Source organism: Phascolarctos cinereus, unplaced genomic scaffold (genome assembly GCF_003287225.1).
Source record: "Phascolarctos cinereus isolate Bilbo 61053 unplaced genomic scaffold, phaCin_HiC Scaffold_4;HRSCAF=312, whole genome shotgun sequence".
Lineage (NCBI taxonomy): Eukaryota > Metazoa > Chordata > Mammalia > Diprotodontia > Phascolarctidae > Phascolarctos > Phascolarctos cinereus.
This window is the reverse complement of record NW_027555847.1, coordinates 725,472,937-725,485,454: the sequence shown is the minus strand read 5'-3', so window position 1 is coordinate 725,485,454 and position 12,518 is coordinate 725,472,937. Positions and strand designations below refer to the sequence as shown.

The window sequence follows — 12,518 nt, the reverse complement described above, 5'->3', positions numbered from 1 at the left end:
GCCGCTATGCTAACGAGGGCTGGGAGCGGGGCCAGCCGTCAAAGATGGAGCCCGCGCGGCGGCGGCGGCGGCGGCGGCGGGAGCGGGAGCGGCGGCGGCGGCGGGAGCCGCGAGGTCGCGCGCGGCCTCGCTCCACGCCCGACCCGGCCCACGCGCGGCTCCCAGGCCCGAGCCGCGCCCCCGGGGCGGGCCGCCCTCCTGCGGGCGTGAGTAGCGCAGCCGGGGGGGCGGGGATTTAAACGGGGCGGGGCGGGGGGCGGCCCACGCGCAGCGGCCCCCGGGCTGGCCCCTCCCCGGCACGGGCGCGGACGGGCGTGCCACACGCAGGGCCGAGATGGGCGCCCCGGCCCGCGGCTCCCCGACACGCAGGTACTGGGGCCCCGTGGGGGGGGGCGGGACGGCCGAACACAAAGTTGTGCGAGGAGGGAGGGGTGGGGTTGCAGAAATCGGGGGTTCGAGGGACAGGGGGAGGTCACTTCGGGGGACCCGTGGGCCGGGAGCTGCTGGGGGCAGTTGGGGAGGGGGACCCCTGGGGGGAGGAGGTGATGAACAGGATGGGGATAAGAAAAGTGAGGGGAGCAGAGTGGGGAGGGGTCGGAGTGAGGGAGACGGGACCCGAGTGGGCCAGGGAGGAGTTGGGGGAACCAAGAAGAGTGAGGAGGAGGGTGACCTGGGGATGGGGGGAGTGGGCAGCGAGGAAGGGGCCGGGGCGGGCACCGAGAGTGAGGAGGGGGGAGAGGGGACTAAAGGGGGCCGGAGTTTGGGAGAATGGGGGCAGGGAACCACGGGACCACTAGGAAGGGTTGGGCCTGGGGAGTGGACGTGGGGAGACAGAGAGGGTGGGGAGGGATGGGTACGAGCCCCTCTGAGCGTTCTTAGGGGAAACAGGCTGGGGGGTCCGAGAGTTTAGTTGGGGGTGAGGAGAAGAGGGGGGAGAGCCGGGATTGGGGTGGGGGGTGGTCTTCACTCCAGGGCCCGGAGGGAGCTGAGCCGAGATCCAGCTGTCCTGTCCACTAAGTTGTCTCCTTTCTCCCCCCCGCACAGGGTGGGGCAGCCTGGCCTGGCCCGGCCGGGTCCCCCTGGAGCACCCCCTGTCCCACCTCTGTCTCTGCAGCTGGGGCAGAGATGCCTGCCTGCCTCTGGAGCAGGGGTCCCTGGGCTGGACACCGATGCTGGTGGCCAGAGCCCTTTTCTTGTTGCCCTGCTGAGCCAGTGACGGGGCAGTGCAATGTTAAAAGGGCATTGGCCGCCAGGACAGGCCTCGGAGGCCCCCTCTTTCTATATCTGTCCCCTCCCTTCCTGGTGGGCCCTGCCTTAGGGCAGCAGAGCTCAGACCTTTTTCCCCAGAAAGACCCCCAGGCTGGGGAGTGGGGCTTAGTTTACCCCTCCCTTCCAGCTGGAACCTTCGACCTCCATTTAGGGTTTAGGATTGCAGCCCTGGAGCTGGAATGGGCCTTGGAGGTCACCTACTCTGACCTTTTCCTCTCCCAGTGGGGCTGGATCAGGCCCACCACCTCCCAGTGTGGCCTAATGGGCCTGGGGGCCAATTCCAGCTGGCCAGACTTGGGGGGCTCCATCCAGTCTGCCCCCTGTATCTGCCTTCACTCTTCCTCTGGTCAGCCAGCCTCTTATCCTGCGTGGTCCTCTGCTCCCGTCCAGGTGATTTCTTTGCTTAGTGGGCACCTAAGGCATCTTCATACCAAAACCCCCACAAAGGAGCCAGGCCCAAGCCCTCCACCCAGTGTTCTGGTTGGTTTCAGGTAAGGAAACAGGTTGGCCTGGCTTGATAATAGGAGCATAGGCTTCCAAGCTCCCATTTTACAGATGAGGAAGCAGAGAGGCTTACAGAGGTGAGGTCCACTCCTGGCCCAAGCTTTGACCCTCCACCTGTCATCTTCTCCCCCGTGGACAAGACAGAACTCCTGGGCCCCATTCCCTCACTGATTCGCCCCCCCAGTCATTGCTACTCTCTGGACCTCAGTCTTGAGAATGGGAATAATCGTTGTACCTCCCCCCCCCACCTCTCTGGAGGTGATGGATGGTGGTTGTCCCTGAGGGACCACTGAAGAGGCCCCACTCTGACCCTGGGGCTGAAGGGGATATCAAACAGGCCATTGGCCTGTGACTCTGGGCCTTCCTACCTAGTATGGAGGACCAGTGCCTGTCAGAGACTGAGGGGCAGAAGGGTCCTTAGAACAGCAGAGCCAGTGAAAAAGGGCCAACTGAGGCTGGGCTATGGGGAGGGAGCTGCCCAGCTTTATCTGGTGTTCGCTGGGCCCCCACACAGCTGGGGTGGGGGAAGGGCCAGCTGGAGGCTGCCACTGACATTCCCCAAATGCCTGGGGGCCGCCCTTCCCCCCTGGCTGGGGCTGGGGAAGGGGCTACAGGGGCTGCCCAAAGCTCTTTCCCTGTTGCCCTGCTGTCCAGTCACTGAGCAGTGCAATTGTGAAAGGGCATTGGTCAGGCCTGTCTCAGACTGGACCAGACTGATGGGGAAACAGGGCTGGGGCAGGGAGGGCCTGATGGATGTCCAGAAAGCAGACGCCTCTGCAATCAGAGGGAGAGGGCCTGACAAGGACTTGTCAGCATTTATTAAGCACCTACTGTGTGCCAGGCTCTGGGCTAATCCATGGGGATTCAAAGAAAGGCAAAAGGTGGCTGGGGGCTGCCACCGTGCACAGAGAGGGCTCTGGAAGACGCAAGTTCAAATTCGGCTTCATAGCCTTCCTAGCTCCCTGCCTCAGTTTCCTCAACTATACAATGGGAATGATAATGGTACCTACCTGAGATTCAAGGTATCTGTAAGGTGCTCAGCCCAGGGCCAAACACATAATAGGTGGCTAATAAGGGGCGCTCATGAGAGGAAGCAGAGCTTAGAGGCTTGGCACATAGATGAGGCTGCTGGAGCGCTGCAGGCCGGGCAGCACCCTTTGTGGGAGCCTGGGAGGACACAGCCAGAGGTCAGGCAGGAGTTGCCTCCCAATGGCTACCAGCTCCTGTGATGCCCTTCCCCCTGGCTGGGCTGTTCCCTGAGGGCAGGGACTGACCACTTCCTTCAGCGACCCCAGCCCCAGTGCTGCCGTCTCTTGGTTTCTCTGGCCTGCGTGGCATCCCAGAATTCGGCTTGGGCTGAACTTGGGGGGCAGGAGGGGTGGACAGGGGGAAGTGGGGGTGGGGGTCCCCTCGGCTTCCCTGCTGCCCTTGGCATACCGTGCACAACCACAGCAAAGCGGCTCTGGGGTCCTCTGTCCAATTGTGTTGGGATGGCACATCCCCAGTCCCTGGGTTGTTACTTGCCCACACAGCCGTGGCTCAAGTCCAGGCTCCCTTCTCTGTGGGCCCTTCCCAGGAGGGCCTTGGACAACAGCGAGCCAGGCCAGCCTCTTCACAAAGCCATTCAGAGATAAACACGGGGCAGCTAGGTGGCACAGTGCATAGAGCACCGGCCCTGGAGTCAGGAGGACCCTAGTTCAAATCTGTCCTCAGACGCTCAACACCTACTAGCTGTGGGACTCTGGGCACGTCACTTAACCCCAATTCCCCTCACACACACACAAAAAAGATGAACCCAGACGGCTCTCTGACTTCATTTTGGTGGCTGGGTTGTCAACACCCCCACCCACCCCCCAACCCCCGTGCCTCCCTCCGGGCAGCCCCCTGCCTGGCTTCTGTGGCATGGCCCCCAGATGAGCTGTTTCTTGGATACCTGGTGGGATTGGGGAGCTTACTGCCACATGCCACCACTCCCTACTACTGTCTGTCCATGTGTTGTGGAAGCTCACTTCCTGGTAATTCCCACCCACCGCTGTGGGTGCCCCTTGGGGCACAAGCTGGATGAATGACCCTCTAGGGCTGGGGAGACACCCACTGGCTGAGAAGCTCTCATTGTTTGGTGTCTTGGGTTTTTGTGTCCCCCCCAAGGCAGGCAGGCCGGCACCCGCCACCCCCCACCCCTACCCGTGCAACCTTGAGTCCAGTGAAGAAGTGGGTTAAGTGCCTTGCCCAGGGTGGGGTCACTTAGTTCCTCGAAGCATCTGACATTTTAATTTGGGCTTACCCCACTCAGCTTGTGCCTCCTCTGTGCCAGTGGTCCTGGTGGGGAGGGGACCAGGGGAGTTTGCTGGCCTGCCCCCTGGAGTGCCACCTTCTGCTTTCTCCCTCACCCCTCTCACACTGACAGCTGGCAGGCTACCTAGCACCTCATCTGTGCCAGGCACCCAGCTAAGTGCTTCACAGATAACTATTATTATCCCCACTTTACAGTTGAGGAAACTGAGGTGGGCACAGGTGAAATGACTTGGAGAGTCTGAAGCCTGATTTGAACTCCACCCTGCTCCTTCCCTGTTACTGTAGAGAACATCACCCTCCAGGTCCCTCAGACTCCCAACCCAGGAGTCATCCTGGCCTCACCCCCCCCCACCACCACCAGTTGGCTCCCTTCTCTCCCCTGCCCCCACCCCAGTGCAGGCCCTTGAGGCCTAGCCGCCTGCCTCCAGTCCATCCTCTACTTGGCCACTCAGGTGGTTTTCTAAAGCCCAGCTCTCCCCCACTCCATTTGGCCACCACAGCCTGCCCCCCCCACGCCTCATTCCCCCCCAGCACAGGGCACTGGCCTCCCTCATCCCTCCATCTCTGGGCCTGGGCATTTGCTCACCTGTTCTGTGTGCCTGCAACCCTCTGCTCATTTCTACCTCCTAACCTCCCTGGCTTCCTTCAAGCCTCAGCTAAAGGAAGCCTTCCCTCTGGTCCAGACGCATGTGTCCCCATTAGACTGGGGCTCCCTGAGGGCAGGGACTGTCTCACCTAGTACTATGTGCCTGGCACAAATCCTTCTGGCCTTTGCTTACCCTGTCCCCGCCAACTGGAGGGCTGCCACGCCTCTACAAGGAGCCAGACAAGCTTTTTATTCATCATCCATCTTAACAAGTCCACCCCTGCGGGAGGCAGGGAGGCCCAGGCAGGCTGCCAGCTGGTGGCCTTCACTCACAGCTCATCGTGTCTAGAAGGCTCTGTGGGGCTGGGCTTGATGAAGACACCTTCCATAGCTTTCCAGGAGTTGTGCTGGTTGGGACTGGGCATGCCGTGGACCTCCCTCTGCCCTCGGATGGGGTGCCCGTACTGCTCCCCTGTGACGGACAAGTAGACGTGGGTGCCAGCGTGCTGGAAGCGGACGGCTTCCTCTCGGTGCCAGTATGTCCCACTGCACTGCACCAGCCACACGTCCAGCTGGTCTCCTTCCCCACCGTCTCCGAAGGCGCTCACCTCCTAGAAGCAAGGGATTATGGGATTGGAGTTGGAAGGGACTTCAAGCACACTGTAGCTTGAGCCCTCCCCCACATTTTACAGAGCCACAAACTGAGGCAAGGGAAATCCTTGCCCAGCATGGAAGAGCTGAGGTTTGAACCCATGTCCTCGGAGACCAAAGCTAGTAGTTGTTAGCACTCTGGTGCGTGGGTGGAGGGTTGAACAGGTTTATCCTAAACTTATTTCTGAAGGGCTGCCATTTCTACTTTCTTACCAGCTGAGCACCCCTTGCCAGAAGGGTGGGGTGGGAATGAGCCCATCTTCCCGCTCACCTAGTACTTTCTTCACATCCACCTCATGAGGCAGGAAATGCTTTCCTCATTTTACTGTTAGGAAAGCGACCTGGTCAGTGGCACAGGGGGAACCTCAAGCACCCTGACTCCTGTGCAGTGGGCCTCTACAGGCCTCTGGACTGGGCCAGGTGGAGCCATGCTGTCCTCCAGAGATGGGGACCAACATGGGGGCATGCTCTGTGGCCCTCAGGCTGGTCGTGTCAGGCTCCAAGAGCCCCCTGAAGGCCTCCACAAATGTACTCTGCCTTCTGCCGTGTTTGCATTTCCTCTGTTCACCCTGGCAATGGTGTTTTAGTCTGGGAGGGTTGTGGTCCAAGTTTGACACCTGCCTCACTAGTCAGAGATGTTCAGTCTCTGCAAGAGCTCCTGCTGGGTGGGCCTCAAGCTCCCATACCACCAGTGATGGGGAGCTCACTACCTTGTAACCCAGAGAACGGTGGAGAAACGGATTCTCAGGAAGCCTTTCTTTTCATGCTATTTTCCCCATGGGAGACCTTGCTCAGCACCCCCCCCCCCCTTACACCAGGGTGTGAGTGTTCAATTGTGGGCCGGGCCTGTTAGGAAAGCCATTAGCTAGCTCAGAGGAGGCTTCTGCACAGCGTGAGGTCTCAGACGACCCGAGGAGCCCCTGCTGCCCCAGCCGGGCCTTGCTCACCTGGTTGTTAGAGAGGGGGGAGGGGAAGTGGTGAGTGTGGAGGTTCTTGCCCGTGTTCACGTGGGTGAGCCGCACCGCTTGTCCGCAGCGCACTGGCACCCCTCGGGGGCACTCGCCGTCTGCCCCGCCCCGAATCCTCCAGTAACTGTTGGCATCCTCGGAGCCCTCGACGCCCGTCACGGACTGCTGCCCGCTCCCTGTGGAGCCCACACGGGAGGTCACTCGGGGCCTCCTCCCTGGTCTCCTGCCTCCTCTATGCCCGTTTGCCCACCCCCTCTGCCCCTCCCTCCCCCATTCCCCTCCCTCCATCTCCCCTCCATCCCCTCTGCCCCCCCATCTCCTCCTTCATCCCCTTTCTCCCTCCATCTCTCCTCCTTCCCCCATCCTCCATCCCCACTGCCCCTCCTTCCCTCCATTCCCCTCTTCCCTCCATCTCTTCTCTATCTCCAATGCCCCTCCCTCCTCCATGTCCTCCTCCATCCCCCCTTCTCCCTCCATCTCTCCTTCCTCCTCCATCCCCCTCTTCCCTTCATCTCTTCTCTTCCATCCCCTCTGCCCCTCCCTCCATCTCTTCTCCATCCCCCTCCCCCAACCCCTCCCTTCCCTCGCATCCCTTTGTCCCCTGCAACCTCGTCCCCCTCCCGGCCTCTCTCCCATCTCGCCGCCCCTCTCCCCCCGTCTCGCGCGCACCAGAGCCGTATTTGACGTCATGCGAGTGCAGCCGGACGCCGTGGCGCGTGTTGAGCAGCTTCAGCACTGACCCGCAGGTCACGGCCCCGGTCCCGAGTTCGGCCCCGGCCTCGGCCCGGGCCGCCAGTAGTAGTAGCAGCAGCAGCAGCAGCAGCGGCCGCGGCCCCGGCCCCGGCCTCCACATCCCCCCGACCCACTCCCGCCAGGCCCGGGGCCGCTTCCGCCTGGGAGTCGCCTCCAATCCCCCGCCGACAGCGCGGCCTCCGCGGCCAATGATCGCTCCGCGCCGCTCGACGCCCGCCTCCCCATTGGTCGCTTCCCCGGAGAAGCCCCGCCCTCGTCGTCAAGGGCAGCGGCGCCCGGCTGGGGTCTGTGGAGCCGGGCTGAAGACACGACGGAGGCTGCGATTGGGCCACGAGCTCGGGCACTCAGCCAATAGGCGTGAAGGAGGGAGTGGACCGGCCAATTAATGCGAAGATGGTGGTGGTGGCGGTGGGGACGGCGGGGCACAGGGCCCCTGAAGTTTTCGGGGCCAATCGTCCCTTGCTCTCAAGGTCACGTGATCATTCCATCCAGATGTTCCTAATATGGACAGTTGGGCGGCGTGCCACAAAGGTTGGCGCCATAGGCTGGGAGTTCAAATCCAGCTTCTGACCCTTAATTTGTTTTGTGACCCTGGGCAAACCCCTTCAGCTCTCTGTACCCCTAGGCAATCCTCTCAAATAGGGGTTCCTCACTTGGGCCCCATATACCTGTTTTTTTAAAATATGTTTCGAAAATTGTATGTCAGTGTAATTGGTGTCCTTTGTCATGCTCTGTAGGCTGTTATCACATTGTAAAGCATGATTCTGAGAATGGTCCCCAGGTTGCACCCCACTGCTCGTGGTGAACCACCCGGCCCCCCCAAGAACTTTCTAAAGGCAGGGGTAACCAGCCCCTGTCCCCTAGGACTCACAATCCAATAAGAGACTGTGCAAACTATGGAGAAACAAGACATAGGCAGGACGAACTGGAGGTGACCAGTAGAGGGAAGGCCCTAGCATTGGGCTGAATGGGGAAGGGCTGCCTGTAGAACTGGGGGGTAGCTGGGACTTGAAGAAAGCTAGGGAAGTCCAGAGTTGGAGGCCAGCAAAAAGACATGGCGTGGGGAGGATTGGGAGATAGACAGTCTTGTTCAGAGGAACACCTGGCCGGTCACCGGATCACTAGGTCAGCCATAGGGTTTCCTAGGAAGTTTCTGGGATAAATGAAATTTCCCAGACAGGAAGCTGCCATTAGGAAGCCAGGGACCAAGAACCACAGGCCAACCGACTGACTGACCATCAGTTTCTGTAATCGAGTGTATAGGAAATTGAGCCGATGGGGAGGATGGGCAGGAGTTCCCAGCCTACCACCTGGGGGAGTCTGGGAGCAGAGCTCTGGGTGGGGGAGGGAGAATTTACATAAAGGACAGATTTGACACGACCAAAGTTAGGGTCCCTGAGGCCTCTGGAAAGGTCTTGAGGCAGCCGCTGGGAAGGCTCATGGTGGTGTCAAAGCAAAAAAAAAAAATGGATACTGATACTGCACTTTGCCATTTAGGCTCATCTGCCAGAAACATTTTAATTTTAATTTTTTGTCATTAATTTATAGCAAAGTCATTTCGAGTTTGGAGAGAGCTGTCCAACTAGCATAGTCCCTTTTCCCCTCTGATATGTCTTCTCTGTCCTGAGATGACTTGAAGTATAGGAATCTTGAACAAGGAAAAGGTCATAATATGTTGAAATACAGTTTGGGTTAACATTCGAGAATAATTACCACCCAGTTCCTTCTTAGACCACTGTTCAAAAAGATTGGAAAGTATTCTTTCCTGCAATCAATACCCTAAATTTGAATGCAAAAGAGAACACAGTCCTTAGGTTCCTCACAGCACCAATTACTTCAAGTGAGTGGAGAGTCAATGATCTTATTTAAGCAAGAGTTAAGATATGGTTAATCAGCACTATTCCATTTCCCTAAAAAAGGTCTTTGCCTTTGTTCTATCCATTTCTCTCCGTGGAAGAGTATGGAAATGATTTTATTCTAGAGAAATATTACTTCTTAATACTTCTAGTGTAACCAGGGTCTTGAGCTGATTTGCATAAGGCTCTCATCATTAATGGATATTGATTACTTGATATTCCATGCCTTCAAGAGGGTGACAAGAGAGATCTTTGCTCTTCTGGCTTCCAGCTTTGGGAGAAAAGAGTTCAAGAGTCTCTTTGGGAGAGATCCCTGAAGCGAGACGAAGACTGGGAAGAAGCTGACCTGTAGCGGAGCTGGGGACAATTAGGACCCTATCCCCAGCTTACCACACTGGCTACTTGGAAGAATTTCTGGGACTCTCTCGGTTGAGCTGAGAAGTCTTGCTTCCAATAGGAGACCTCATTCATTCTGTGTATTGTTTGGTATGGTCTCCTCTATAACTTCTATGATGCTTGTTACTGCTTAGATATGTGGGGATTGTAATTGTCCAATCTTCAAGAAAAACCACTGAGGCAGAGCTCTAAGCCAATGGCACTTTTTTAGAGGGTCCGTGGTCTCCTTTCATGAAGTGTACTTCGGCTCTTCCTCCTGATCTAAGATGCCCCCTTCTTCCAGGACCTTGTTTTGATAGGGTTTGATACCCAAATATGCAAAAGAAGCATGGTAAAATACAGAATCTCATTGGTTGATAGGTCTTTCTCTTGAGGGCCAAAAATGACATAACAGAGGTGGTAACAGGTTGGGTGAACCATGGGGCATCTCCACTGACTAAGTGATCATAAGATGGTCACCTGCTCATGCTGGACAAGATAGAATGGTCTGGAGATACAAAAATAAATTGGGGTTCTCTCCAAAGCATTAAGGCATCCCACCCATGCTGGGTTTGGACATGGAATTTGGGCAAAATGGGACAGCAATATCTTTGTCAGCATTCTTGAGGTTGTGCAGTCAGCATCATAATTTGGTAAACAAGTGGTGAATATTTGTTAAAGTTTGAGACCCACTCTAAGAACCAGTCTATCCGTATATGATTTATGTGAAATATCAAACTGATTAAGGCTGATTGGGATAGAGTAGGGGTCCAAATGAATTATTTCTCACAGATGAATGGGTTTATTTGTTAATCACCATGTGTAGTCTTTATGTAACTGAATTTGGTGGGAATTTCCTTGGATATATGGCTTGGGACACTACTTTCCTATTAAAGAGATGGTTATTAGAGGTGCAACTTGAACCTAAAAACATTCTTTCCTCTAACAATATTTAGCTGTGAAGGCAGGCAGGGTGGCTAGACAGAATTCTCTCTGAGGAGAGCAGAGGGCCAGCCTTATGGCACCAACCTCCCGCTTCCCTTCCTATGAAGAATCCAAAGTCTCCCTTGGAGAAGGTTGGGTAGAGAAGATTCTAGAGACATCTATTCACCCCTTCTTGTGAGCCATTCTAGACAGATCCATGTGAATAGACGTAACTTTTTATTGGTAAATAAATCTATCTATCCATTCATCTGTCTGTCTATCTATCTACACACCAATTCGTATCTACACACACACACACACACACACACACACACACACACACACACGCACACATCATATACTAGAGAAACTAAAAAGGATGCTTCCACACTGGGGTGGGATGGGGTATACTATTTGAGTACGTTGGATGTTTGCCCTGCTTGAACCATAAAGAAGTGGAGCTCACCCCTCACTAGTCTCCTCTATCTCTCTCCCTTCCAATAGCCAGGGACAAGTTTAGAGAATCCACCCAAATGTTCACGTGGACTATTTGTGCCCTACCTGTGGTAGAGCATTCCGAGCTCGTACTGGTCTGACCAGCCACAGTGGGACACACTGAAACTTGACTCTTGCACAGCGATGTCATTTGGGTCCATTTTGGTCCTCTTTGAAAATGAAGGACGACAATGTTTCCCCACACTTAGTATAGTGCCTGGCACATAGCAGATGTTTAATAACTGTTTGTTGACTGACGGACTGAAGGAAGAGAAGTCTACGAAGCTGCAGAGAAGGAGACCACCTGTTTGTTGAATAAATTGAAATGTCTCTAGTGGTCAGTTAGTCACCGGGTTCCACAGTTACTTAGTCACAGAATTGTATGGTATCTCAGTCATATGACTTGAGAATTACTTAGATGTTATGAAGGGATAAGGTGAGAAGAAGGAATACATTCCAGGCGTGGGAAATAGCTAATGGAAATGGGGAATAAAATGACATAGAGATGGAAAGTTGAATGTAGGTCATGGGAAATGAACTGGGAAATTGGGGTGATTGAGGGAGTATCAATATGTATACTGCAACGGGGCAGCTAGGTGGTTCAGTGCATAGAGCACTGGCCCTGGATTCAGGAGGACCCAAGTTCAAATCTGGCCTTAGACACATACACTTACTAGCTGTGTGACCCTGGGCAAGTCACTTAACCCCATTGCCTAACCAAAAATATGTATACTAGAGTCCCGTAAGGTAAAAGCAGCATTTTATAACTAGCTGATAATTGTTTCTTTTTTAATGAATTAATTAATTTTTGGTTTTCAACATTCACTTTTGTAAGATTTTGAGTTCCAGAATTTCCCCCCACCTCCTCTCTCCACTCCCCAAGAAGGATGCAATCTGATATGGGCTATACATGTACAATTGCATTAAACATATTTCCACATTAGTCATGTTGTGAAAGAAGAATCATCACAAAAGGAAAAAACCACATGAAAGAAAAAATGAAAGAAGAGAAAATAGTCTGCTTCAATCTGCATTTAGACTCCATAGTTCTTTCTCAAGATGTGGATAGCATTTCCCATCATGAGTCTTTTGGAATCGTTTTAGATCCTTGTATTGCTAAGAGGAGCTAAGTTAATCACAGCCAATCATGCACAATATTGCCGTAACTGTGCACAATGTTCTCCTGGTTCTGCTCACTTCACTCAGCATCAGTTCATGTGAGTCTTTCCAGGTTTTTCTGAAGTCAGCGTGCTCATCATTTCTTATAGCACAATAGTATTCCATCACATTCATATACCACAACTTGTCCAGCCATTTCCCAATTATAGGCATCCTCACAATATCCAGTTCTTGGCCACCACAAAAAGAGCTGCTATAAATATTTTTCTATGTGTGGGTCCTTTTCCTTTTTTATGATCTCTTTGGGATATAGATGTAGAAGTGGTTTTGCTGGGTCAAAGGGTATGCACAACTTTATGCCCTTTGGGCATAGTTCCAAATTGCGCTCCAGAATGGTTGGATCAGTTCACAACTCCACCAACAATGCATTAGTGTTCCAATTTTCCTACATCTTCTCCAACATTTCTGATAGTTGTTTTTTATGAGCTAATCAAACAGACCAACTCTTGTGTCTTCATCAAACTACTCTATCTTTATGTATGAATATATGTACCCACAATGCACTACTTCCCACATTCATGAACTGTGAAGTTCCTTTATCTGATTATCATCTGTTGTCACTCCATCTCTCCCTCTGCTTGCAATGAACTCCAAACCCTGTTTTTTTTTTTGTTCTCACTGAGACCTCCATCCCTCCACCCTTCAATTCTCTCATAGGCTCTC

The 12,518-nt window shown here is 54.4% G+C and overlaps 1 protein-coding gene across 1 annotated transcript; it reads right to left on the bottom strand.

The window, feature by feature from the left end:
• Positions 1-4,881: 4,881 nt before the first annotated feature.
• Positions 4,882-7,266, bottom strand: SDF2L1 (stromal cell derived factor 2 like 1). Its single transcript, XM_020996695.1, is given in 4 exon segments — positions 4,882-5,265; positions 6,253-6,449; positions 6,943-7,200; positions 7,203-7,266. Coding segments are annotated over 4 exon segments (786 nt in total). The 5' UTR covers positions 7,252-7,266; the 3' UTR covers positions 4,882-4,983.
• Between the last annotated feature and the right edge of the window lie 5,252 nt (positions 7,267-12,518).